Raw genomic sequence first — 26,643 nt, 5'->3', positions numbered from 1 at the left:
TGGCTCACTTACCCCGCGTCCCGAGCTCCTGCAGCGTGGGCAGCCATGCCCTGGGTGCTGCACAGACACAGAACAGACAAGGCAGAGGCCCTGCACTCCAGAGTGTACAAATCTGATAAGTAGATGAGTCAACAGAAGACAGCCACAAGGGAAGACGTTTGCAATAGGTGCCCAACACAAAGGTAGGTCAAATGTGCTCCTATCCATATGGAGAAGGGAGCAGTCACTTCTCTGCTCAGGAGTGGGGAATATTCTTGCTGGTGGGTCTTGGGATGTCCTTGGAAGAACAGTATGCAACAGCACTTCTCAAGTTTAACTGTAGAATCTAATTCAATAGGGCTGTGCATGTGTGTGCTGAGATTCTGTATTTCTAACAAGCACCCTGTTGATTCCAGTGTGGCTGATCTGAAGACTGCACTTTGAGTGGCACTGGGTGTAGGCATTGGTTCATGAACTTGGCTGCAAACAGGTATCACACAGGAAGCAAAAAGCTACTGACGTGGCAATCTCACCCTAGAGATTCCGTGTTAGTTGGGCCGGGTTACAATCTTGGCACTGATAGTTTTAAAAGTGCTTCCCAAGTGATTCCTTTTTTTAAAAAAAATTTTTTTAATTTTTCAATTATAGTTAACATACATTATATTAGTTTCAGGTGTACACCCCAGTGATTAGATGTTATACAGCTTACTAAGTGATCATCCCAGTACTTGTCTAATACCATAAATAGTTATTAGAATATCATTGACTATATTTCTCAAGCTGCACTCTACATCCCCACGACTATTCTGTAACAACCAACTTGTATGTCTTAATCCCGTCACCTTTCCACCTATTCTCCCACCCTCCCCTCTCTCATCTGGCAACTCTCACAATGTCCTCTTGTATTTATGAGTCTGTTGCTGTTCTGCTTCATCATTCTTTTTAGATTCATTTATTAACAGATATGTGTTTATTGCCATTTTTCTGTTCATATTTTGTATGTTTTTCTTCTTCTTAAAGAAGACCCTCTAACATTTCATATAATACTGGTTTGGTGATGAGGAACTCCTTTAGCTTTACCTTACCTGGGAAGTACTTTATTCGCCTTTGATTCTAAATGATAGCTTTGCTGGAGAGAGTGATCGAGGTTGTAGGTCCTTGCTTTTCATCACTTTGATTACGTCTCGTCAGTCCCTTCTGGCCTGCAAAGTTTGTGTAGAGAGACAGCCGATGATCTTATGGGAACTCCCCTGCAGGTAACTAACTGCGTTTCTCTTGCTGATTTTTTAAAACATTATTTTTAAATTTATTGATTGTGTATGTATGTGAGAGAGAAACACACACAGAGAAACACTGTCGTTTCACCCATTTGTGTGCTCATTGGTTGACTCTTGTACGTGCACTGACTGGGGACGGGACCTGCAACCCTGGTGCATCAGGACGATGCTCAAAACAGAAGAGCCACCCGGCCAGCACCCCTTGCTGCGTTTAACACTCTCTTCGTCTTTAACTTTTTGCATTTTAATTATGATGAGCCTTGGTGTCACCTCTTTGGGTTCATCTGGTTTGGGATTGTCTGTGCTTCCTGCACTTGTATGTCTATTTCCTTCACCAGGTTGGGAAGGTTTTCTGTAATTATTTTTTTTTAAATAGGTTTTCAATTAATTGCTCTTCCTCTTCTCCTTCTGGCACTCCCATGATGCAAATGCTGGTCCTGTTCAGGTTGTCCAGAGGCCACTTATACTATCTTCATTGTTTTGGGATTTATTTTTCTTTTTGCTATTCTGCTTGGTGCTTTTTTTTTCCTTCCTTATATTCCAAATTACTGATATGATTCTCAGCTTCATCTACTCTACTCTCTGCAAATTATTCTTTCAGTTATTGTGTCCTTCCTATCTGGTTCTTTTTTTTCCGGTGTCCTTTTTGATGCTGTTGAAATTCTAAGTTCATCTACTCTTCCCCTAAGTTCATTGAGCATCCTTATAATATACCAAGTGTTTTGAACTCTGCATCTAGTAGATTGCTTGCCTCTATTTTGTTTAGCTCTTTTTCTAGAGGTTCTTTTCCTTTGAGGTGTTCTTCCTTTGGTCCATGTTTCTTTTTTTGTCTCCTCATTTTGGCAGCCTCTTTGTGTTTGTTCCTATGTATTAGGTAGAGCTGCTACATCTCCCAGGCTTGGTAGTGTGGCCTAATGTAGTAAGTGTCCTGTAAGGTCCAGTGGCACAGCTTCCCTGATCACCTAAGCTTGTCACTCCAATTGCGTCCCCACCCCATTGGGCTATGCACCCCCTCCTGTTGTAGTGCAGCCTTCATTGCTGTTGGCATGTCAGTGGGAGGGGGTTTACCCCCAGGCTGATCCACTGTAGGAACTGACCGCACCACCAACACTGTGGAGGACCAGTTGTGCAGGGCCCACCCCACAGAGCAGGACGTACTTCAGCAGGGCTCTGGTGCCTGCTGAGTCTGCCCCTTGCGTGTATCACTGTGGAGGTGGTTTTGTGGTGTTTCAATGTGGTCTGATGCTGTCCACTGGGTGTGCTGGCTCTGGGGCCTCCTGGGATGGGAGGTGCAGGGCAAGGTCAGCTGTTGCTTGTGTTCTGCCCAGGGCCTCCCGGTTTGAGTTACAAAGTGATTTGCAGCTGCCTGCTACCTTTGCTGGGCCCAAGGTGCAAACCATGGCCAGCTGCTGCTAACTCAGGCTTGGGGCCTCTTAGCAAGAGGTATGGGGCATGGTGAGGCCACATGCTGCCTGTTTCAGAGATTTTAGGAAATTCTGAAGTATGAGCCCAGATAAGCCATTCATATGGAAAGGCACTGAAAACAGATTGGGTGGTCTCAAAAGTTTGGTGGGGTGGGGTCTCAGGGAATCACCAGGACAGAGCAAACAGTGATAGCCAGGTTGATGGAGATTCAGATATGGCACCCGCCTGCCCTCTCTTGGGGGAGGGTTCATCAAAGAAACAATGGCCCATGCCAACACTTCTGTTTGGGAGAAAGCTCCCCAGCTCTCCCCAGTTCTCATCCTAATGCCAGACACTTCGGCTCCTCCCTGTATGTCTCTGGTGCCTTTCAAGCTGCTGCCCCAGTGGTGGAGCTCACCAGGAGGGAGTCTGAGTTGGTTCGAGCACAGGCCCTTTAAGGGAAAATGCCTGGGACTCTAGAAGCCTTCATCTCACTCAGCCTCTATTCCCATTAGTTTTTGCATCCAGAAGTTATGAACACTTTTCTTCCTGGCGCTGGAACCCTGGACTTGGGGCCCTGGTGTGGGGCTAGGACCCCTCACTCCTCAGGGGGCACCTCCAAGCTAAGATATCCCTCCTGGTTTTTATCTGTCATACATGGGTGGGGGACCAGCCCCTTCGGCTCTGTGCCCCTCCTATGAGTCTCCATGTGGCTTCTTTAAATCCATAGTTGTAGGACTTCCATTCATCCAGATTTCAGGCAGTTCTGAATGATGGCTGTTGTGTAATTTAGCTGTAATCTTGATATGGTTGTGGGAGGATGCAAGTACCAGTCACCTACACCGCCATCTTGACTGGAAGTCACCTCAGGTGATTCTTATATGCAGTTACATTTGAGCATTATGAGCGAAGGGGACATTTGTCATTCTTTTTGTCCAACCAGCACCTGACTCCTCCACTGCAGCGTCAGAGCTCACCCCCCACTACTGAATCTGAAGACAAGATCCTCTTTCCCCCACTTCCCTGGCATATGGAACGTGGGCACCTATTCTGGGCTTCACCCAATCAAACCACCCCAGACTTTGCAGCAGAAACTACTGAAACAAAGAAGCGGAGGCGACACAGCATCAGCCTCATTAGCCAGGATTTTGCATTGGTGGCAGCTATGTTTCCAGAGGTAACAGGGACAATTCTTGGGGCGTGATGCTCAGTGGCAGGGACTGCAGGGCCTCAGCGGACCCATTTTCTAAGCCTGGTTTTGGGCTTTGGTCTTGGCCGCACAGCCTCTGCGAGTGTTTCTGTGCTCCTGAGCCTTTTATGCTTAAATATAATACAAGATTTAAACCCCACATAAAACAAATGTGCAGATTATGAATTGTCACAAGGCAAACTCCTCTGTAAACAGCATCCATGTCAGCAGACAGGATTGTGTCCCTGAGAGACCCTTCATAACTCTCCTATTTATAACTCCTCCCTCCCTGCCAAAAATGTCCCTCTCCTGACTCTGAAGGTAATCATCTCCCTAATTTTCTTTATAGTATATCACCTCTGTATTTTTCTGAACACATAATGGTTTGGTTTTGCCTTTTTTTTCTTTTAGTCTTTTGCTTATTTACATTCTCTTTCTCTCCCCACTAAAATTTCAGTGTTGAAAACAGTGAGTCAATTATCCTGCAAAATTTATCAGTCTGTTTTCTGGGTTTTTTTTTTCCTAGTTGATGCAGTCTGATATGTTCCTCTGTCCTCAGATTTCCTGTAAGTCGGTAGCTGGATGTGGAACAGAGGTGTGCTCTGGGCTTTGACACTTCGGGGCGTGGTCTCCTCAGAGGAAGTCCTGTGCTTGCAGCCCTAAGGTGCACCCGTCTAAATGTCTTTACTTCGTCGGGTCTCTTTGTGATGTTAGCAGGCACGGATCATCCCAAGACCCCTGACTGACTTCATTAGAGGTTGCAAAATGATAGAATTCTATCTTTTCTTATTTATTTACCTATTTACTTTTTTAAAAAAAATTATTTATTTTTAGAGAGAGAAGAGGGAAGGAGAAAGGAGAGAAACAATGATGTGTGAGAGAAATATCAAGCAGTTGCCTCTTGCACACCCCCAACTGGGGACCTGGCCCACAATCCAGGGATGTGTCCTGACTGGGAATCGAACCAGCAATCTTTCAGTTGGGAGGCTGGTGCTCAACCCACTAAGCCACACCAGCCAGGGCTACTTCTTTTTTGTTGTTGTTGTTGGAATACTTCTCTGTAGAGAACCATCACCTTGTTTACTATAGGGAGGAAAACGCTCTCTACTCTCTTAGGAGTAGTGTTTGGAACCTTGCAAGTTAAGCTGACAAGAAACAGATCAGCAGAAGGGAGATTTTTATTAACTATGAATCTGGGAGTTCACAGACGAATGCATGTCCTAGAATTGGGGGCTTATATACCACCTTACCAGGGAATGGGGAAGGGCAGAGAACAGATGGCTCCTTAAGAGGGGTTGGGGCAGAAAGGGCATTTAAAATAAATGACTTTTGGGAAAGATAACTGGACCCTTAGGAGAATAGACAGGAGAGAAATACTTTTCAGTACTTAGTACAAAAACACAGAAGGCAGTGTTTTTGGGTGTGGTACAAATCTCTCCAAGAAGAGACAGGAGTTGCTCCATTTGTTTTATGACAAATGAGTTCTTTGGGGGGGTATGCTTTTAGGCAGATGAGGAATTTTGGGGACTCAGATACCTTCAGCTCAAAATAATTGATATGCCGCTATAGCTTATTCTGCCCCCATCACTCTTCAGTTACCAGCGGTAGGGTCTGTTCAGGGAAGTGCGGACAAAAAGGGCGTCTATGGAAAGGAACCTCACAGGGCGATCTGATCAAACTGAGCAGGCCTCTAACCACACAGGTCATGGTGGGCAGTCATACCCCAGGTATATAATTTCTCTAGCAAAACGTTTATCTTCGCCTCAAGCAAGCCCTGTCCAGTTCCTGTGATCAACTTTGAGATGTCTCTTTTCATGTCCCTTAAGTAAAACCACCCTTGAAAGAGCACAGTCTTCACTATCCTGTAATGCTTCCTCTCACCTTCATGTCACCTCCCTTACTTCCCTCCAAATGCATAAAAGCTGATTTCATTTAGTGGTAAAAGGGCCCAGACTGTCAAAGTCTTCATAGAGCGTAAAGTGGATCCCATGTTCGCTTGCTGTTGGAGGTTCAGCCACTGCTCTCAAATTGGCTTGCACAGCCTTCAAGTTCCTGCTGGGTATTTTGGAGTTCTCACACATCACAGGCCCCTTTACTGCCCTGTGTTCTTCTGCACAAAGGCTGGTATTATGCAGCTCCTGTGGGTCAGAGGTTTGTCCCTACCCGCTTGTGTTTTGGGGTTTGTGGGGACTACCCTGTCAACTAGTTTTGCTATCCTAGCTGCTATTTTTATGGATTTGTGCAAAATGAAAAACCATGCCACTACCACCTTCTTATAAAAATCCAATTTAAATATCCTCTTAATAAATGTTCTCCACTGTTTAAATGAGTCAAAGTTAAGTTTTTACCATGTGCAGCTAAAGAACGAAAACTGTTGCAGAGGAGTGTTAATACAGCAAAGGGGTGGGAGAAGCGCCTCTGTTGCCGGACCCGTTTTGAGGCATGCAAGTGTCTGAGTGGGTTGTGTAGCACTTTGTTGAAAGTTAAGGCTGTCACAATGGGCTGGGGGCTGGAGAAGGTCCTCAACTGTTGGATCCCTGACAGATCCTTGCTGTAGGTTCTAGAGCAGGAAATGAGGTGTTCAGAAGATGAACACTTTCATCTGTGCAAGACGGACTAGCTGATCTGTTAGGAAATAATGCAGTGGCCCAGAAGAGAGGTGCAAGTACCAGAACCAGACAGTGGGAATGCCAAGGGGAAGACAGAAGATAATGGAAGAAAACTGACCTCAGATGACCGTCAGATGACCGGGAGGGGAAGAGCCCCAAGGCTGAGTGATTAGAAGTAAGACAAGCACAAAACTATGCATGTAACCTCCCACAAGTGACCCAGAATTTAAACTGGAAAAGTCAACCTATCCTAGGAAAACAGAGCTTAGCCTGCGCTAAGAGGGAGAAGTGACTAGCTCACGGCCCATTACTCTCACAGATGCAGGAATGTGGACACCATAAACAAAGGCAGGAGCAGCAGCCCCCTACCCCATAGATGACTTCAAATCGGCCTCTGACCACGGCCAGCTTGTCTGGAGGAGATGCCACTCAGTCTCTTTGTCCAGGTAATTGCACTCCAGCATCCATCCACCTTCAGGATCTTCCAGACCTAAATTGTTTGACGATGTGAATATTAGGAGGCCTTAATGGGATCCTTCAGGCCCTTCATAAGAGGCACAGTTGCCCTACCAGGGTAGCTCAGTTGGTTAGAGCATCATCTGGATGTCCCAAAGTCATGGGTCCCATGCCCCGTCAGGGCACATACAAGAGTCAGCCAATGGAGGTATAAATGGGTGGAGCAATGAGTCGATGTTTCTCACTCTGTAATGAAGAAATGGCCCCTCCTTTGAGTCCTGTCATTGTTCTAGTGACATCAGCTCTGCTTCCTGCACTTCTGGCGTCTAAAGCAAATGGCCCCTTCCCCTTTAGTGCTGAAGCCCTGCACTTCGAGCGCTCATCTGGGCAGTTAATCTTGGACTGACCACTCTCTAGCTCCAGTCAAAAGACGAATTGAGGCCATTTCACAATCTAGTAAGAATGTTAGTTACCCTTTCTTTCAGAAGCAGTACTGTCTATATCAAGTAAAATCATCATAAAGCTACAAACCTTGACTTTTTAAAGCTCCCTGTAGAAACATCACCATCAATTTACAATTTACTCTTGCATTTTTACTGAAATTAAAAAAAATGAGAGGCATATGAGCCATTTTTTGTATTTTTATGAATTTATGAAAGACATTTTCACTTTGTAAATGACCCTTATGGTAGAAATTTGTAAATTTTATGCTAGAGATTTTCTGTCCTTACCACCTGTTAATGCTCTAACTGGCTGCAATAGGAACACATCACCACTCCTCTCTCAATGCCAGAAATCTCGGACCTAAACTCACGTGTCCCAGAAAAGCCTGGAGTCCTCACCTGCCCCCCATGACTCTTCTTGATCTTCTACTGAGTTATACCACACCGTTGGTCTTTATTTTAACAGTTGCAAATCCGTCTGGGAAGCTGGCATAAACTATATGCAGCTGCCTTCTTTCCCCTCCCCTATACTTTTGAGTTATTTCACCACTGTTACTCATTCAAAAAGACCCTCTCAAAGTTTATCCTCAGAGAGCCAATTAAGACAATTGTGAAAATCAACTGCCTTTGTTCCTTTCAGCCAAAAGGTGGTGTGACAGAGGAGTACACACAGAATTAGACAGGCGGTGAGAGGTAATAAGGTTTAAATAAAGCAAGAGTAGTATATTGAGCTAAAGACTTTTCAAGGGCATTACTGTTAGAAGGTACCTAAGTTAAGCTAAATGGTTCCATTACATTCTACCATTCTGTCTTGCCGGTGGCTCTGGCACGTTTATCACACTTACATTCACGACGGCCAAAGCACAGGACCGTATCCTGAGAAACTGAGTGAAGGTCCACTGGTGTCAGGCTGGGTTTCAGAACCCGGCTCCAGCACCAACTGGCTGTGCAACCTGAATCTGACTTTGTATGCTGGGTCAGTCACCAGGTGTTGACGACATAACCCGAAGAACCTGAGGGCCACAGCACCCAGCAGGCTTGTCCTACGCAGGACCTTCCCCTTCACATAATCCCTAGAACCTGTTTCTCCTCCCACCTACCAAGACTTGTTTTCTTCACACTGCTGTCTAGGCGGCCCATCAGGTCTCCCAACTGCCTATCACACTGTCCAGTTAGACGGCTTCTCATGTAAGTTTGTTTCTGACCTGCTCATGGGCCCTTCAACCCTCCTCTTGCCTTAGCCAACCAATCTACACTTTCTAAGAACCCATTCACATGCCTCCTCCAAGAGCCACCCCCACTATTCTTGCTCTTTCTTCTTTCAATTATTTCAACTGGACTTGCTCTTCTGTTAATATACCACTTAAAAAATGTGGATCACAACTATCTGACCCTTGTATATGCACAGTTGATTATTAATTGCTTTTGCCTCTAGAGTATGTATTTCAGAGTACAGACCATCTTCTACCTTCCTGTACCAATCACAAAAGCAGGCCTTGCCCACACAACAAAGCAGAAGCACGTGGGTGGGGAGTGAATGGGGAAGCATTAGAAATACCCCAGGTGATTCTTACAAACAGTATGAGGAAACCTCTCTATGCCGCCCTTCCAGCAGAGAGAAGCCTGTCGATCAATCTTCACTTACTAATACGGCCTTAACACAGGATTAAGTATTTCCTTCCACAATATTCTATATGAAAAAGATGTTTCATATTATGCTTCACAGAAAAAGGTAGGAAATACCTCGTTCTTCAGCTAAGAGTCACTGTAAAAAGGGTTCAGCCTGCAGTCCGGCCCGCCTGCCTCCATGCCACGGGTAACCGACTCCAGTCGTGGTTGGCCTCTGGTACATTCCAGTGTGGCGAGCTGGCAAGTGACTAGGGGTTGTGGTCTGTCTTTTGACACCAGGATGATTCTGCTTTACTGTCCTAGAGATGTCTATTTTTTAATGTAATTTCTTACCAAAGACAGTTCTTGAAATTGCCTTCCCAGTTTTTCTGAAGTTGAGAAAGTTATTTCCTTTTTCTGCCCTCTAATGCTCATTCTGCATTATTTTCCGAAGTAATCCTCCATTTTCAACTCCACAAATAAATAAAAACCAAGCCACACAGTTGGAAATCAAGTTTTGTTTTTATATGAACAGAAGTAGACCATCTAGAAATATTTCAGTTTATTTAAATTGTTAAGTAGAATATGAAACCGAATTTGTAGCTAGTACCAGAGAATGGACTTAACTGTTTGGTATTTAATGAGAAAGAACAGCTTCTACACAGGATCCCAAGAGACAGAAAAAGGGGCAAAGCCCTAATATTAAGCAAATAAAACTCATGTTTCAAACAGGTTATACAAAAATTGATTTATACTCCATTTCCCTTTTTTTGATATTTAGAAAGTGCAGATTTAACAAAAGGTAGCCATATCCTTTCTATGTACAATGCCGATTATAATTATGCGAACAAAACTGTCAGTCTGTTACCCAAAAAATCTCAGTGCTTAGCTCTCAAACCTTAAGTCACTGACTGAATTGAATGAGTCAAGATTAAAAATAAAAAAACCTGTCACATTCCAGATAAGGGGAAGCAACAAACACACCAAAATTAATTAACAACATAGGTTTAACCTTAAAACTTTTCAAGAAGCCTAACATCATTTCATTATTTTTTTAGTGGAAAATTAGGGATTATTTGGCAATGCTGCTTTTACTAGTAGTAAACAATGATAAAGTCAAGTGAGGGGGGGAAAAAGCTAGGAACGACCACCAGTGAGGCATATACACTGCCTTTAGGGCACCATCTGAAAAAACTCGCGGGCATTCGTAGCAGATACGTCCCTACTTGTTTATGTGAGCCAAGAGGGCATTAAAATGCTGTCCACAACACAGAAAGACTTTTCAAAGGAAGCTGCTGTCCTAAACTCAGCCTCTGCTAGAAATGAATCATGCTATTCACAATTATTTCAACAAAGGTATCATCTTAGGATGCTAGCAGCGTAGCAAACTTAACTACCCTACCCTAATCATAAGCAATGAAGCAAAACTAGAAAAATGAAGTGGAAAAAAAAAAAAAGGACAGGGTTGAGATGGCTAGAGATCTTATCTTACATGAAAAGCCTTTTGTTGTCCTTTTTCTGAATCCATGGTAATTAATACAAGTTCTCCAAAGGGATGTGAGAGGACTTAAAATTAATAATACACTAAGGTATTTCTAAATCTTAAGGTAAAGAGAACTAACACTGAAAAAGTGTTCTTCGAAGGCCAAATCTCAATATATTTGGCAAACATGTTAAATTTGACTCCTCTTTCCCCCCTTTTTTCCAACAACCTTTACTGGGCTACCAAACTGCTAGGGGAGGTGCCAAAACAGAGGCTACCCAACTTCAGGTTCAAGATTTACTCTAGGAAAGTGAATAGGCTATATACCTAATCAGAAAGACAAACCACGACACCCTCCAAACACTAGTGCATGCAATGACTCCTCCATTTCATAAACGCAATGGCTAAGGGAACGAAGAGGGAAGGAGAAGAGGAGCATGAAGTCAAACAGCAGATGAAGGGATCTGGGGCGGAGATTTTAGGGTAGAGGCAAAATGAGGGGAAGACACAAGTAACTGACATTTGAATAGTAGACAGTTAGAATTTTCTTTCAGTTTACTTAGCAAGTTAAATCAGTTCTTTATGTTAAATTCGACAAACCTACCAGTTTGCCCCTTCCATTTAAAAATAACTCATACCACGAGGTGGTGGGGAGGGAAAAGCAAATAAAGCAGCATGCAGGAAGACCAAAAAAAAAACAACAAAAAAACACACACACAAGGAGAAAGTGGCCAAGAACAAGAACCAGTGGCAGGAATAGTTTTAAAACATTAAGGCCACTTAAAATGAGTCTCAGCAAACCAGAGCTGTCACTTCTGCGCTATCCTTTGTCCTCAACTACTTGGAAAATTACAGCCAAGCTAACTATAAACATTTTAATGATAAAGTTTATGTTTGGATGTCTCCTGCACATGCTTCCATCAAAACAAAACCAAACAAAAAAAAAAAAAAAAGGGAAAAACCAAAGTTCCTTTCCACATAAGGCACAGGACAAAATTAATCCCATTTACATATTCAAGGCGAAAATGAGTGTTTTCCTGGCTTTTGTTTGTTTTTTTCACTATTACATGTCTATAGATTAAAGGGACTCAAGCACATTCTCCATGACAGAAAATTCCACTGTTGTACAAAATAAAATTGTTAATTCTAACTTTTATTCTTATACAATTTGCAGAATAGAGTTGAAATGATTGCTATAAGTTTTAATGTTGATAAGAACTGGACTATAATACAATGGAAATGCAGTGGTGAGCTGAGCAAGTACATTTAAGTACATTTAAAAATGAAGTCACAGACATGATTTTTCTATACACTTTTTTTTTTGTTTAAAGAAAATTATAAAGTCAGCAAGCAGTCACAGATGAAAACAAATAAAATAGGTGAAGTGGATAGTTAAGATGAGGAACAAAAATATCTATTTAGAGTTAAAAATGGACAGAGTGGTTTATTTTGCAGCAAGAGAAAACAGGGTGGTGGATGGCAACTGATGGAACAGGAGGACCTCAGCAGCATTTGCTCTTCCAGCCCGTCACGCCGCCTCCACTGCTGATATCTACATTTTCACTGTTGGGCTCTTTTACGGGGGTCTGGAACAAACACACGAGGAAAGTAACCCATGAAAAAACACTGCCACAGATAAATCAAGATTGAACAGAAATACTGTCATAAATGTTCATTTATGTAACAGAATGCAATTACAGTCATGAGACAAGTTTTCTCCCCCGTGCAAAGTAAAGATTTGGAAGCTTTGTTCTTGATACTCGTTTTGCCTGCTTTCTCCAAGCTGTGAAATGTCTAGAGGCCTCCCGGCACTCCTCTGAAATCGTGGAAAAACTTCTGAAATCGCCCCTGCCCCTAACACTTTTGCAGAGAAATCTGTTATCGCCTAGTCCCTGACCCCTGAGTACTTAGTACTTAAAAAGCATTATCAAGCATATGCATAAAATTAATGTTAGGTCATGTCTAACTTCAGAAAAGTAAAACAGCCCTTTTCTGTGTAGTTTACTTGCCTTTTGAGACTGAAGTTTGCATTACAAAAAAGATTCTTCTTTTATCAACTCAAGAGAAAAAGTAATGCACACAAATGTTGCTAGTCAAAAACCACCACTGTGTTTCACACCTGATGTTAAGCAAGTTTATGTTTGATGTTTTAACTCAGGTTACCAGACTGAAAAGTGTATGAAAAAAATGCTACCTCATATCTGGACCTGCCTACATGGGAAAGACGCTACACTGAGAGAGATCTTTATTCACTGATGCATCCATACTTTTTAACTTTTAATAGGAAAGCAAGGAAGATCTACCTCAATGGGACGCAGATCACACAATGACAATGTAGCACTATTTTTAAAAAAAATGCAAAGACTGATAAGAGCAAGGGACATAGTATGGGCAGAAATAAAAAACAATAAAGAAGACCAACATATCCAGAAAAAGAAAGAACAGAGACAAGGGTATTTCAACAAGTTTGTGACAAGTTCTGTAAATACCAAAATAATTTTTCACTGCGACCCACCAATCTCTGAAATACAAATGGTTTCCACCAATTCAGGAGCCTGTCCTGCATCGCCCTCCTCTTACTGCCACGGCTGCACTGGAGTGCGCTTGATGTGAGAGCTCACACCCTTCCAGGTATTCGTTTGCTGAACATAACCAAATGAGGCGTGACCGTGCAATTACATTGTGATGCTAAACGTGTGTTGGAATAATTTAAAAAATAAGATCACACTACACAATTATATCCTAACTTGCTTTTTATTGCTCACTATGTCACAGCCATCAGACTTATTATGCAGGATGTTGGCAGATGAGGAAGGGTACAGGCTTTTTTTATAGTCACTCTGAACAGCACTAACTGAGGTCTGTTTTATCCAGTTTGAACACTCAATCATAGTTAACAGATACCATTTCATTCTGAAAATTAAGTTGCTTGGTTTCTACGAGATCTTACTAGATTTTTATTTGATATTCTACCTCTATTACAGTTTACATTGTGTGCACGTGTATACATATATTTCTTTTAAATCTTTGGGTTTGGTTTTTGAAAAATAAAAGCTGAAAGGTTACCAGAAGCAATGAAATTTTCTCTTATACAGTGTTTCTCTTTTTAAGATTTGTGCCAGATTTTCTCTAATTTTACTTGCATATAAATTACAACAGACTGAACAGAGAATTCAGAACTCATAACCAAATCTACCCATTTGAGGGAAAATATGAAAATCAGATCTCCCAATTTTGCCACAAGTTACTTGCATGGTAAGTTTTGGGGTTTACAAATGAAACACAGAAATTAACCTGGAGGCAAAATGAATTCCCCGAGGTCACATTTTCAACCTAATTTTTTTTTTAATTTTTAAAAAATATTTTACTTTTTTTTTTTTAATTTTCAGAGAGAGGGGAAGGGAAGGAGAAAGAGAGGGAGAGAAACATCAGTGTGTGGTTGCCTCTCACAGGGCGCCCACTGGGGACCTGGCCCACAACCCAGGCACGTGCCCTGACTGGGAATCGAACCACGACCCTTTGGTTCACAGCCCGTGCTCAATCCACTGAGCTACACCAGCCAGGGCTCAACCTAATTTTTATTATCCTTTTTACATTACAGATTGAAATGATCTGCTAAATAAAATTTGGGGGTGGATCTACTCTGTTTATTCTGTGTATAATATATACACACCCTTTATTGGCACATGAGAATGACTATACAGAAGAAGTGTGTTTCTGTAGCAGTAACTACAGAATACATTCACCTCTTAAATTTTAAAAAATGACCTATGGAAATGCAAAGGATGTGTAAGAGAAATGAATCCAAAAGTAAACATAAAAGCCACAACACAATGGACCAGACAAAAAGCTGGGCAAAAAAGAGCAGGAACGAAGAAACCAGAGAGTAAGTGTGCAGCGCGTGACAGTAACTACTACTGACTGGATCCTACATGCTTCTGCAGGCCCTCTATTCTCCCAGCTCCTCAATTCACTTCTGAGGATTAGATACTGGTGGTAGTTATATGTTTCAAAACAATGTCACCCAAACCCAAGTTTTGTATGTAAATCTAGTACTTTAGAAAAGACCAGGTGTTCAACTATGAAACTAAGCGCCTTAACAGTAAATAAAAACAGGAACTTACCTTTCGAAGGATATCTTCAGCTAATGTGAGAAAGGCCTTTTCGATGTTTATATTTGCTTTTGCACTAGTCTCAAAAAATCTAATCCCATGCTCCTTTGCAATCTAAAATAGAAGCAAAATGTCATCACAAAATTATCAAGTACAGGTTGCCAACTGATAACGTTAGCATCTTAGAGGCAACAGTAATATTACGATAAAGGCAATAGTTCCGAGTGGCTTATATAAAACAGTTTATTTCAATGGATCCACGTTCACACAGTCAAGCTCTTTAAAAATAAACAAACAAAAACAATAAAAGAAATCTTCTAAGTGCTTACTTCGGGTATTCTAAAACAAGTGGAACCTGGAACAACATGGGTCTGAAGTGAGCGGATTTTTTCCAGTAAATACACATTTGGCCCTTCGGATGCCTGGGTTTTGCCCCTGCAGACACAGGGGCCCGCTGTGTGCATTATCCTATGTCATTTGATGTAAGAGACTTGTGTGTCTTTGGATTTGGGGATTCACAGAGGGCCCTGCAACCAATTCCCTGCAGACACCGAGGGACAACTGTAGTCAAGGTTTTGGGGAGTCTAAAGTCAGACAGGGGTGAAGTGCCAGCACACTGTTCAAGGGTCAACTGTATTTTATTTTACTCCAGGGGGAAACCTGAGAGAAGTCAAAGTGACTTAGGCAGTATCCAGTTTCTGCTTGTCAGAGGCAACTGGTTGTCTGTCTATGGAATCAATAACTAATACATTTTTTTAATGTCTTAAATTTTAAAATTTGACAATCAGTAACTTTTATTTTCCCCTCTGTAGCTTAACTAAAGCTAAAAATGGTAGTCACAGATTTAATCTGTAACTGTTGAATACAAATTGAAGTAAGTTCACTCATAAGCTACTCCTTCCAACAGCATTTAAAAACCCACGTGAACAGCCCAGGGCCTTCCATTTTCACTACTGTAAAAACAATCCCATGCAATGCCATCTTCACGAAGAAAGGGCAGCACATTAGTTTTATTTGGAGCTTTTTTTTTAGTTATTGGGTTTTAGGAAAGGGGAGAGAGAAACATCAATTTGTTGTTCCACTTATTTATGCACCCATTGGTTGATTCTTGTATGTGCCCTGACCAGGGATTGAACCAGCAACCTTGGTCTGTCAGGGCTACGCTTTAACCAACTGAGCTACCCAAGCCAGGGCCGATCCGGAACTCTTTACCTGTTCTCCTTTTCCTTTAGGTACAACTCTTTTATCATCCATATCACACTTGTTTCCTAGTAACATTCTTTCCACATCTTCATTGGCATGCTAAAATGGAACAAAAACTTTATTTACACAATTCCATGAGTTATGGCTTACTACTCCCCCCAAATGACTTTTCCTCAATATATGGTATCAAGAGTCCGAAAGTTTTAAAGGAATTACCCCCAAATCATCCCACGCTAAAAACTTACACAAATTCTTAAATTACCTAGGGAAAAATCACAACGGAGACATACCCCTGTCAAACATTATTTTCCCACTGTATGAGGCTGCCTGATTACTGTTACACATGTTCTCACCAAGAGACGGGAAAGGCAAAAGCAAGAGAGCTGAAGCCGGAATCCCTTGTACATAATCTAAACCCAAGATGGATCATGATTTTAGATCATGGGCATTACCCTACAGAAGCATTAATTAAAAATTCTACAGGGCCCTTAAAGTCTCAAAAAGCTACACTGCTGGGGGAAAAGAATCCATGCAGAAGAATCGGTTAAAAACAAATATTTGCTCCACCAAAATCCTAATGAAATCTTTTGCACAAATAGAAAAATCCACCCTGAAAATTCATATGGAATCTCAAGAAACCCTGAATAGTCAAAACCATCTTGAAAAATAAGTACAAGGTTGGAAGATTTATACTTATTTCTTGATTTCAAAACTTACTACAAAGCTAAAGTCATCAAAACTGTGCTACTGGCATAAAGATAGACATACAGATGACTGAAACAGAGAGCACAGAACTAAACTCGTATATACAGTTAAATGATTTTTGTCAAGACTATTCAATGGGAAAGGATAATCTTCAACAAATGGTGTTGAGAATACTACATAGCAACATGTAGAAGAATGAAGTTGTACCCTTAACTTACATCATATATAAAAATGAACTCAAAATGAATCAGACCTAAATATAAAACTCTTAGAAAATATGAAAAGTTTTATGACATTGTATTTGACAATGATTTCTTGGATATAACACCAAAAGCATAAGCAACAAAAAGAAAAATATATATACTTCATCAAAATTAAAAACTTCAGTGAGTCAATCATAATATTATCAAAGTGAAAAAACAACCCATGGAAAGAGAAAAATAGCTGCAAATCATATATATGTTTTTGGCCCAATGCACCTGTCCCTGAATATCCCCACAGCCAAGGTAGTTATGTTCTCTGGATACCAAGAGTACTTTGAGTTTTGATTGATCATCAATTTGAATCCATCACACTCTTTCCACCAGCCCCCTTCTTTATCTGGATGACTTCGACTCGTCTCTTCAGGTCTCAGCTTAAATGTCATTCCCCATTTCAAGACTGTTTGGCTATTCAGGGTCATTTGCATTACCATATGAATTTTAGAATGAGCTTTTCAATTTCCACCAAAAACAGGTGACTGGGATTCACTGAATCTGCAGATCACGTTGGGCAGTGCTGCGTTCTGTACAATATGAAATCTTCTTACTGATAAGCATGGGATGTCTTCACAATTATTTAGATCATCTTTAAATTCAACATTTTACAGTTTCAGTATACAAATCTTCCTTCTTTGGTTAAGTTTTCACTTTTTTTTGATGCTTTGGTAAATGGAATTATATTCTTAGTTTCATCTTTGAATTATTCAGTCCTAGTGTATAGAAATACAACTGCTCTTGTATACTGATCTTGCTCCCTGCAACCTTACAGACCTTGCTTGCTGGTGGGGCTAAGGTAACTGGGGACACCCCTCACTCCCGGAAATGGGAGAGGGATCTGAGCTGTGCATGTGTATCTGGAGACTTGGCCCCCCTGTTAAACATGGCGGCTGGAAGAAGAGCAAAGGCAAACATGGCCGATATTGGCCCTCTCTGGTTGGAAGGCTGGACACTCCCACTAGCTTTCAGTATGCATGGGATTCTGGGAGAGGACTTTGGAAGCTGAGTGTGCTGGGAAGCAAAAAGACTGTTGGTTCTTTCCCCTTCCTCAGGCAGGGGGCATGTCATTCATTGGTCACCAGTGGGCCTGCCAATGATGGCCAGTGCAGGCCTAGGGCGGAGGCCTGGGGGCACAGACTCTGAAAGATGCCTGAATCTGGACAGTGAACAGAGACCAGCTAAGCCACCCATGTCTATGATACTTCTGTGTGGGAAAAGAGGTTCCTGGTGTGACCTTGAACTGCGCTGGCAGAGGGTCACAGGTGATTTTTCTTTGGGTTCTTGGAGGGAATGAACTTTGAGGCAGAAACTTGCCATTATTTCCAAAGACCTTGTTGGTAACAGTCAGCACTGTGAACAGGTTTTAATTCTTGTGTTACTTTCCGTTCTTGAACCTATACAAAAGTTGTAACGAGACTACTTTTGTTGTCATGCTCTGACTTTTTCTTTCCCCTTACCCCAGGTATTTTTGGCAGAAACTTTCCATTAAATAAAAGATTCCTTTCTTCTCCACCCAACTCCATCTCTGGACATTTGTCTGGTAGGTGGTGAGCAGCAGGACCACCCCCACCCCATACTGGGTGGGTTTGGTAACACTGATAGCTTATTTTTATTGTATGTGCATGGATTCCTCAGGATTTTCTACATACAAGATCACTTTAAAACAGACTTTAACTTCACAGCCTCAGTGCCCCCTTTTCTTTGTCTGCTAGAATCTCTAGCACGGTGCTGAAGAGCAGTGACCAGAACAGGTGTCCTTATCATGTTCTTGGTTGTACAGGAGCAGGTATGGTGTTGCCTGTGAGATTTTCACAGATGTCCTTTATTATGCTAAAAGAGTTCTCTTCTATTTCTAGTTTGTTGAGTGTTTTTTATCATGAAAAGGCATTAAATTTTGTCGTGTTTTCCCTACCTCTTTTGATACGATCACATGGTTTTTCTGTTATTAATAGGTGAATTACACCGATTTTTGGATACGTTAAACCACCCTTGCATTCTTAGGTAAATTCCTGTTGTAATGGGGTGCGAAGCAAGGGGACCCCAAAGTCCCCACAGCCCATGGTTGGGGAATAGGGGAAGGAGATGATACAGCATTTAAAATACTTTGCATAACAAAAGGAGTGTAAAACCAACAGTAGCTTCTATTTGGGGCCATCTTACAGGGTGGCTACAGAGAGTTTTTGGGTAACCTAGTAATTGCCTTGAATGAAGTTCTAGATAGACCTGCCCCCAAATTTAAGAAAAAGGTAAAAATAATATTAAAAATTTAAAAAGTAGAAATGTTCCATAATACTACATTATATCCTAAAGATCAGGTAGAACACTTTTTCTCCCCAACCAAGCACATAAAGGGTTTATGCAATTTCTGGGTCTCACCTCATCTATGTTTCTAAGCCATTTGCTGATGTTTTCAAAACTTTTGCCATTGGTGATGTCATATACTAGCATGATACCCATTGCTCCTCTGTAGTAGGAGGTTGTGATGGTGTGAAATCGCTCCTGGCCTGCCGTATCCCTGAAATAAACAATGAAAATTTGTGAACATTTTGATATTACTATATTCTAGATAAAAGGCGAAACTATAAAATAATTTGTTAGAATACAGATTAAAATCCACTCTATGTCAAACATGCAAAATAGAGCCACCACTAACTTAATTAATTGGTAAACCATTATGATTATTCATAAATACACATGTCTATATAAAACTTTTAAAAATATTTATTTGTTTTTAGAGAGAGAGAGGAGAAGGGAAGAAGAGTGAGAGAGAAACATCAATGTGTGGTTGCCTCTCATGTGTCTCCTACTGGGGACCTGGCCTGCAACCCAGGCATGTGCCCTGACTGGGAATCGAACCAGTGACCCTTTGCTTCACAGGCCCGCACTTAATCCACTGAGCCACACCAGCCAGGGCTATATAAAACTTTTTAGTCAAAGCAAATTAATGACCTACCTATACTGAATGGAAAAACTGAAAGGGAAAACAATAAAAAGTAACCAAAAAAAATCTCCTGAAGTTATGTTAAAATGAATACCAGTAAATGTGATAAAAACTCTTGGAGTTCCATTTTTAAGTGGTCTAGCTCTACAATGTAATGTAAAAGCATGTAGAAATTTTAGAACATTAAAGAACTACACCAAAGTATAACCACATCTACCTTTAGAATCATTAGAATCATTGTAAAAATAATCTTGTTTATAAGACAAAAACATGTAAACAGTATTTTTCAATACTTTCAAAGCCAATGGTTTAAGACACATAATTTGCTCCTTTAATTTTTCCCTCCTGTCTGCATCACCACTTTCTTCCTTTTATAGATCATTCTCATCAGCACAAACATGTTTTGAAGATTTTATTCATGGACCCAAAGAAGACCACACCAAAACACATCATAATTAAAGTGCCAAAAGTTAAAGATAAACAGAGAATGTTAAAAGCAGCAAGAGAAAAACAGAGAGTTACCTACAAAGGAGTTCCCACAAGACTGTCAGCTGATTTCTCAAAAGAAACTCTGAAGGCTAGAATGGACTGGCAAGAAGTATTCAAAGTCATGAAAAGCAAGGACTTAAAAAAACCTGGATAACTTTATCCAGCAAAGCTATCATTTGGAATCAAAGGGCAAATAAAGAGCTCCCAGAAGCTGAAGGAGTTCATCATTAGGAAGCCATTATTACTTGAAATGTTAAAGGGACTTATTTAAGAAAAAGATCAAAATTATTAACATTAAAATGGTAACAAACTCACAACTATCAACAACTGAATCTGAAAATACAAACTAAGCAAACAAGCAGAACAGGAACAGAATCAGAGACGTGGAGATCATCTGAAGATTTATCAGCTGGGAGGGGAAAGTATGGGGGAAAGATGCAGGGATTAAGAAGCATAACTGGTAGGTACAAAATAGATGGGGGTGTTAAGAATAGTAAAGGAAATGGAGAAGCCATGCAATTCAGTTTTTGTTATAAGTAATAACAATGTAGAGAGATCTAACACTAACACTATGAACACCAACCCCAACACTGTCTAGCTATCATGTGCTTCCTTTTTCCCCATTCATTCACCTTACACAATTAGCAAATTATATGCATGTTTCAGTGTCAAATCCATTACTAAAATTCTCCACCCAGAAAGAACACACTGCAAAAGCAACTAAGTCTGCCCTGACTAGTGTGGCTCAGTTGGCTGTGTATCATCCTGCAAAGACAAAAGTCCCAGGTTAGATTCCTGGTTATGGCACATGCCTCAGTTGCAGCCAGGTCCCCAGTTTGGGGTGTGTGAAAGGTGACTAATCAATATTTCTCTGGCACACTGAAGTTCCCCTTCCTCTTTCTCTCCCTTCCCCTCTCTCTAAAAATAAGGAGCAACTAAGTCTAAATCAACAGCACCTGGAGAAGAGGTTTATATTATAACACTGGTTAGTTATGAAATACCAATATAAAAGATACTGAAATAGCCCTGGCTGGTTGTAGCTCAGTGGATTGAGTGCAGGCCTGCAAATCAAAGGATTGTGGTTCATTTCCCAGTCAGGGCACATGCCTGGGTTGCAGGCCAGTTCCCAGCAGAGGACACATGAGAGGCAACCACACATTGATATTTCTCTCCCTCTCTCCTTCCCTTCCCCTCTAAAGATAAATAAATAAAATCTTTAAAAAAAAGATCCTGAAATATTGCAATATTAATGGCCACCCGAAAAGAAAGGTAATTACTATATAAGTTCAAAGTAAATTTCTCTTTTGATTCATGAGATACTCCATCTGTTCTTTGATTTTTGTCTCCTCTATCTTCCAAAAAAGTTTACACCCAGTTATCTTCCCTCTTGATATGCTCTCCCTGTTAAGATTTTTTTAAGTTTTCTATATCCTATTTTCATCTATACAATACTTTTACATTTTTTCAACATCACTGTATCTACCCACAACATGATCTGGCTCCTTTGGCTCACTGATCTCAAAGTATCCTTGTCCTGGAATCTCATTATACCAGCTCATACCAATTGTTAAGGCAATCAACAATGTACTTCAAACCAGAACAGAGCCCTTGTCCCACTACTTCTAGGCTAATTGGTGACCCTTTGCCCAGGATTAAAAATAGTCACAGCTGCTTTTTCATCGGTCAAGTTTATTTTTAGGTTTGCCCACACACATACACCCAGGTCTAAGAACAGCAGGTTGATTTCAATAAGCAAAAGCACATGTTAAATTACAGTGACAATGTTTTTATCTCATCATATAAGGTTTTTAAGTCTGTTGACAAAACTCTGCACTTGATGTTCCTCTTCCATTAAATTTCGCTTCCTTCTAAGCCTATATATAATAACCAGGTTTCTGAAATTATAAACCAACGATGACAGAATTCTTGTTATGTAAGTAGATACAGTTGAGAGAATATTTTCCCAACTGACATATTATAAAAGGAGTGATATATTCCTAGCAACAAAATAGCTTATTTTCTTAATTATTAGTCCCATAGAGTCAAGGAAGCTGTGTCCTCTAGCTGCTATTATGACAGTTATTTTTAGTCTGGGCACCAACGACACCGGGACAGGCCAGAAACATTATCAATCTGTTTTGTAAGTCAAAGACCCCATATTTAAGTCAGGATGTTAAATTCCTCAGACCCAGTTTTATTTTAACAAGATCTGGATTTTCCCATAGATATGCAATGCCTCTACATCCAAAATGATGTCAATTTAAACTGCCTCCTGTCTACCTATGGAGTTGACAATCCTGTGGGGACAGGGATAAACAAATAAATATACAATCCCAAATTGTGACAAATGCCAACAAGGTAACCAGGGTGGCATGATGAAGAATACGATAAGGAAGGAAATAATCTAGATAGAATGATCAGGGTGGTCCTCTTTATAAAGCTGATGCTTAAGGTGAGAAATATGAACAGAAATTAACCAAAGTCATTCTGTCAACAAATACTTACTGAGCATCTACATTTGCCAGGCTCTGTTCTAGGTGGTGGTTGTAGAACCACGAACTAAGACAGATGGGATACCACCCTCAAAAAGCTTACATTCTGCCCTAATTGGTGTGGCTCAGGGGGTTGTCATGTAGTCATGAAAACCCAAAGGTCACCAGTTCGATTCCCAGCCAACTGATGTTTTTCCCACACATCCACGTCTCTCTCCCTCCTTTTCTCTCTCCCCTTCTCCACTCTCTAAAGATAAATACATACAATCTTTTTTTTAAAAGCTTACATTCAAAAATAAACTATGACGAAGATAAACTAGGATAAACCGGACAGTGCTGGGAGAACCAGGCTACTTTAGCTAGTTATCACCAAGTCCTCTCTCTGAGAACAACACTAAAGATCTAACTGAGAGAAGACAGCAGGGCAAAGATCTGATGAAAACCATTTCAAGTAGAAGAAACAGTTGATGTACAAAGGCCCCAAAATGGGACCGTGCCCAGCATGCTCACGAGAGGAACAAAATGGCCACAGTGACCGGAGCAGAGTTGGTGAGAGATGAAGTCAGGAGGGGCAGGAGCCAGAACCCGGAGTTTTCAAATTGCATTCTTGTTGAAACAGGAAGTCTCTGGAATAGAGTGGTATTTCAGAATGCTCAGTCTAGCTAGTGCTGGAAGAAGTGCAAGGTTAGGGGGTTGAGGGTGGTCTCCAGGGCATGCACCAAAGTCCTAAATTGGAAAAGCACAAGCCTTGTTCATGGAATTGAAAGGAGATCAGTTGCAGGCAGAAATGATGTACACAAAGGAGGTCAGAAATGTGGGCAGGGGCCCACTCTGTGAACTTTGGTAAGAAATTTGGATTTGAAATTTGCACTTTTATTTGAAATGCAATGGAAAGTCAAAACAGTTATAAATAGGGGAAGGAATGAAAATCATGACTAGATTTATACTTGAAAAAGGTTATACTGGCCATTCTGCAGAAAAATTACCGGAAGAAGGCACAGGATAATTTGAAGAAGTAATGTAATGATGCCTTCCACTGAGGTAGGTACTAGTGGAGAGGGCAAACTGTGTATGAATTCTAGACACATTTTGGAGGCTTGCTAAATTAGATGTTGGGGTTAAGGGAATGAGAAGAAGGAAGGATAACTCCCAAGTCTCTGGTACCTGACAAAGATAAACAGGTAATCCTTCTATAATGGGACGCTAATGATTTTTGGTGACTATGACAAGCATTTCTGACACACCCCCTCAAAAGGAAGGAAGGAAGGGAAGAGAAGGGAGGGGAGAGGGAGGAGAAAAGGGAAAGGCTGACTTGAAGTAACTCATTGTAGCTGTTTTCCTGGCAGGAACGGCTACTCCATGGAAAATGTAGACTGCAGAAGATACTGTGGTAAAACTTTCTAGAGATCTGGGATTTTAAAAGCGGGAGAAACATTTCTATCAGCCAAACAAGCTAATTTTAGTCCTACAGATGTGTGCCATGGCCAGGGTGAGACCCATCTCCACCCTCGTGCAACAGAGACTAAAGACTCCTAGAGAGAAAGCAAGAAAGGAAGATCATTCGAATAAAGAAAGACATTAATGAGACATGAATTGTGCTTCGACAGAAACTAGATGAACATTTCATAATAAATTACTGCTATATGTAGTAAATATAAAAGAAAAAAGACAAATAAAACAAAACTGAAGAAAGTTTCCAAACCTAAAATTCATAGAACAGAAACTTTTCATGTTGAAACAAGAATCTGAATATATGCATTAAAAATTACTAATTTAATTTTAAAGTCTATGATTCATACTTGATACAAACAAAGAATTTTATTGTAGTTCTATAGGGGCAAACTCTATACAAACTAATAGAAATAATGCCTATAAGAAGTTACAAACACATTAAAGAAAACAAATATTTTAGCTTAAGCTTATCAGAGCATCAAAAGAATTACATTGATTTTTTATGTCTCGGCAGGGTATCTCAGTTGGTTAGAGCATCATCCCGATACATCAAGGTTGTGGGTTCAATTCCCGGTGAGAGCACACACAGGAATCATCTGATGAATGCATAAATAAGTAGAACAACAAATCAATGCTTCTCTCACTTTCCTTTCCTTTCTCTAAAAGTTAGTAATGTAAAAAAAAAAACCAAAAAAACAAAAAACCTTTTTCTAGAGTGTGAGCAAAGTATGTACTAGAGACTTTACACAGATTATTTCATGAAATCCTTATAACAATCTTTTGAGATATGTGGTATTATCTCCATTTTCCATATGAAGATATAAGTGGCTCACAGTGGGTATGTAACTTGCCCAAATTCATATAGTAAGTGGAAAAGATAAAACACTCAGCAAGATCTCATGGCCTCCAAAGTCCATGGCAATAATTTCCATACCTCACTTTCTGAAAGGAGGTCACCTGATTGCTGGTGCTTTAGAAAGAGAAGTCTCACAGAATCCAAACAAGTGATAAGACCTTCAGGCTTGGCATTCTACTACATAAAGTGAATAAATTAGCATCACTTACCATATCTGTAGCTTGATCTTCTTTCCTTGTAATTCAACTGTTTTGATCTTAAAGTCTATTCCTACAACATAGAAAAAAATAGGTAAAAATTGTATCTGAACTGTAGTATACTAAAATTAACTGGAATAAAAACACATTTTTTTAAAATGTGTGTATCTTTTGGTCCTGAATATTCACTAAGTAGTCAATTCCGAGCAAATGTGTCAAATTTTAAACCTGAATGATAATAAAAGATCCAAGATGGTAGAAGAAATAGCTATATAGAGTTAGTTCTTACAGTTAGAAAATAAAAAAGTACAATTTAAAATATTTAATGCAAAGGAACGAAAGGTTTCCCAGTAGGAAAAAATACAATCTTCCTAGCCTACAGAGCAAAGGGAAACTATGAGAAAGAAAAATCTTAGCTTGGTCCCATTATGCTTCCCATACCCAACAAAAAAAGGAGGGTTGGGGAGCACTTGCCTGACATTTACAAACCTCAGTTTACAATGTCTATAGCCTCATCCTATGCCTGCAATTGGTTTAGCTTTTATAAATACCAGTCTTTGTGGAGAAGAGTTCTATGGTGAAAGGAACCTCACAGGGTGATCTGGTCATCAATTCCTAACTGGGCAGGTCATGGTGGGTCATCATGCCAAAGGCTTGTAACTTCTTTAACAATAAAAGGCTTATCTTTGCCTAAGAAAGCCCTGCCCATAGCTCTGTCCACCTAGACTAAACACCTTTGCAGTGCCTCTTTTCAGACCCCTCTCTAAAGCATCACCACCCTTCCAGAGAGTACATTACCACCCTTCCAGAGAGTACATAATCTTGACTACCCAGTAATCCAATCCCCACCTTGCTTTCTCCCACCTTCATAATCTTCCTTAAATTTGGTTCTTAATCTCAAAAGCATAAGAGAAACTACAAAAACTGTTATTTTCTGAATCATTTGAGATCTTGCTTTGTCATGGGTTTTGGCTCAAACAAACTCTTGTAAAAATTCTTTACTGGTTTGGATGTTTCTTACTTTGACAGTCTTTATTTTTATTTCTCTAGTAACTATTAAGAAAATCATCCTGAAATGGTCTGATGGTCAAGACCAACTCTGAGCAAAAATATTCCAGTTAAGCATACAATCTGTTAATTGATCGCAATGACAAACATGACAACAAATACTATTTCAGAAAATTTTCCTGAAGAAAGGTTAAATTAGGACACAGTCTGAAAACTCTAAAGCCTCTGGGATGGAAACCAGGTACAACTGGAAAACTTCTAAGAATTTAGGCTGTTTTAGACAAAGGCACCTAATTGAGGTTCCCTCTGCTCTGATGATCTCACCGTTGTCTGTCCTCAAACTAATTAGCAGTAGTTGAAGCAATTCCTCATTCTTGTCTGCACAAAAACTCTCCTCGTATGTTTACCTATCTGGCCACTCTTCAACCTTCATTACTAGTTTCTCAACTCTGACCTTTCCTAAAAATTGCAATGAACTCTTCC

At 40.5% G+C, this 26,643-nt stretch overlaps 1 protein-coding gene across 1 annotated transcript in view; it reads right to left on the bottom strand.

Moving 5' to 3' along the window:
* Positions 1-9,467: 9,467 nt before the first annotated feature.
* The window catches only part of RAB10 (RAB10, member RAS oncogene family), a 59,275-nt gene continuing 42,099 nt past the window's right edge, over positions 9,468-26,643 (bottom strand). Inside the window, exons 2-6 of the mRNA XM_037146716.2 lie at positions 25,165-25,225; positions 19,102-19,240; positions 15,773-15,862; positions 14,573-14,674; positions 9,468-12,034 (exon numbers count right to left, since the gene is read on the bottom strand). Coding sequence (XP_037002611.1) covers positions 11,951-12,034; positions 14,573-14,674; positions 15,773-15,862; positions 19,102-19,240; positions 25,165-25,225 — 476 coding nt within the window. The 3' untranslated portion in view covers positions 9,468-11,950. The remainder of the gene's footprint in view (positions 12,035-14,572; positions 14,675-15,772; positions 15,863-19,101; positions 19,241-25,164; positions 25,226-26,643) is intronic.

The sequence above is a fragment of the Artibeus jamaicensis genome, unplaced genomic scaffold (assembly GCF_021234435.1).
Source record: "Artibeus jamaicensis isolate MK-2021 breed Jamaican fruit bat unplaced genomic scaffold, CSHL_Jam_final contig_465, whole genome shotgun sequence".
NCBI classification, from domain to species: Eukaryota; Metazoa; Chordata; class Mammalia; order Chiroptera; family Phyllostomidae; genus Artibeus; species Artibeus jamaicensis.
The sequence above is the reverse complement of the archived record's forward strand: the minus strand, read 5'-3'. Positions and strand labels throughout refer to the sequence as shown.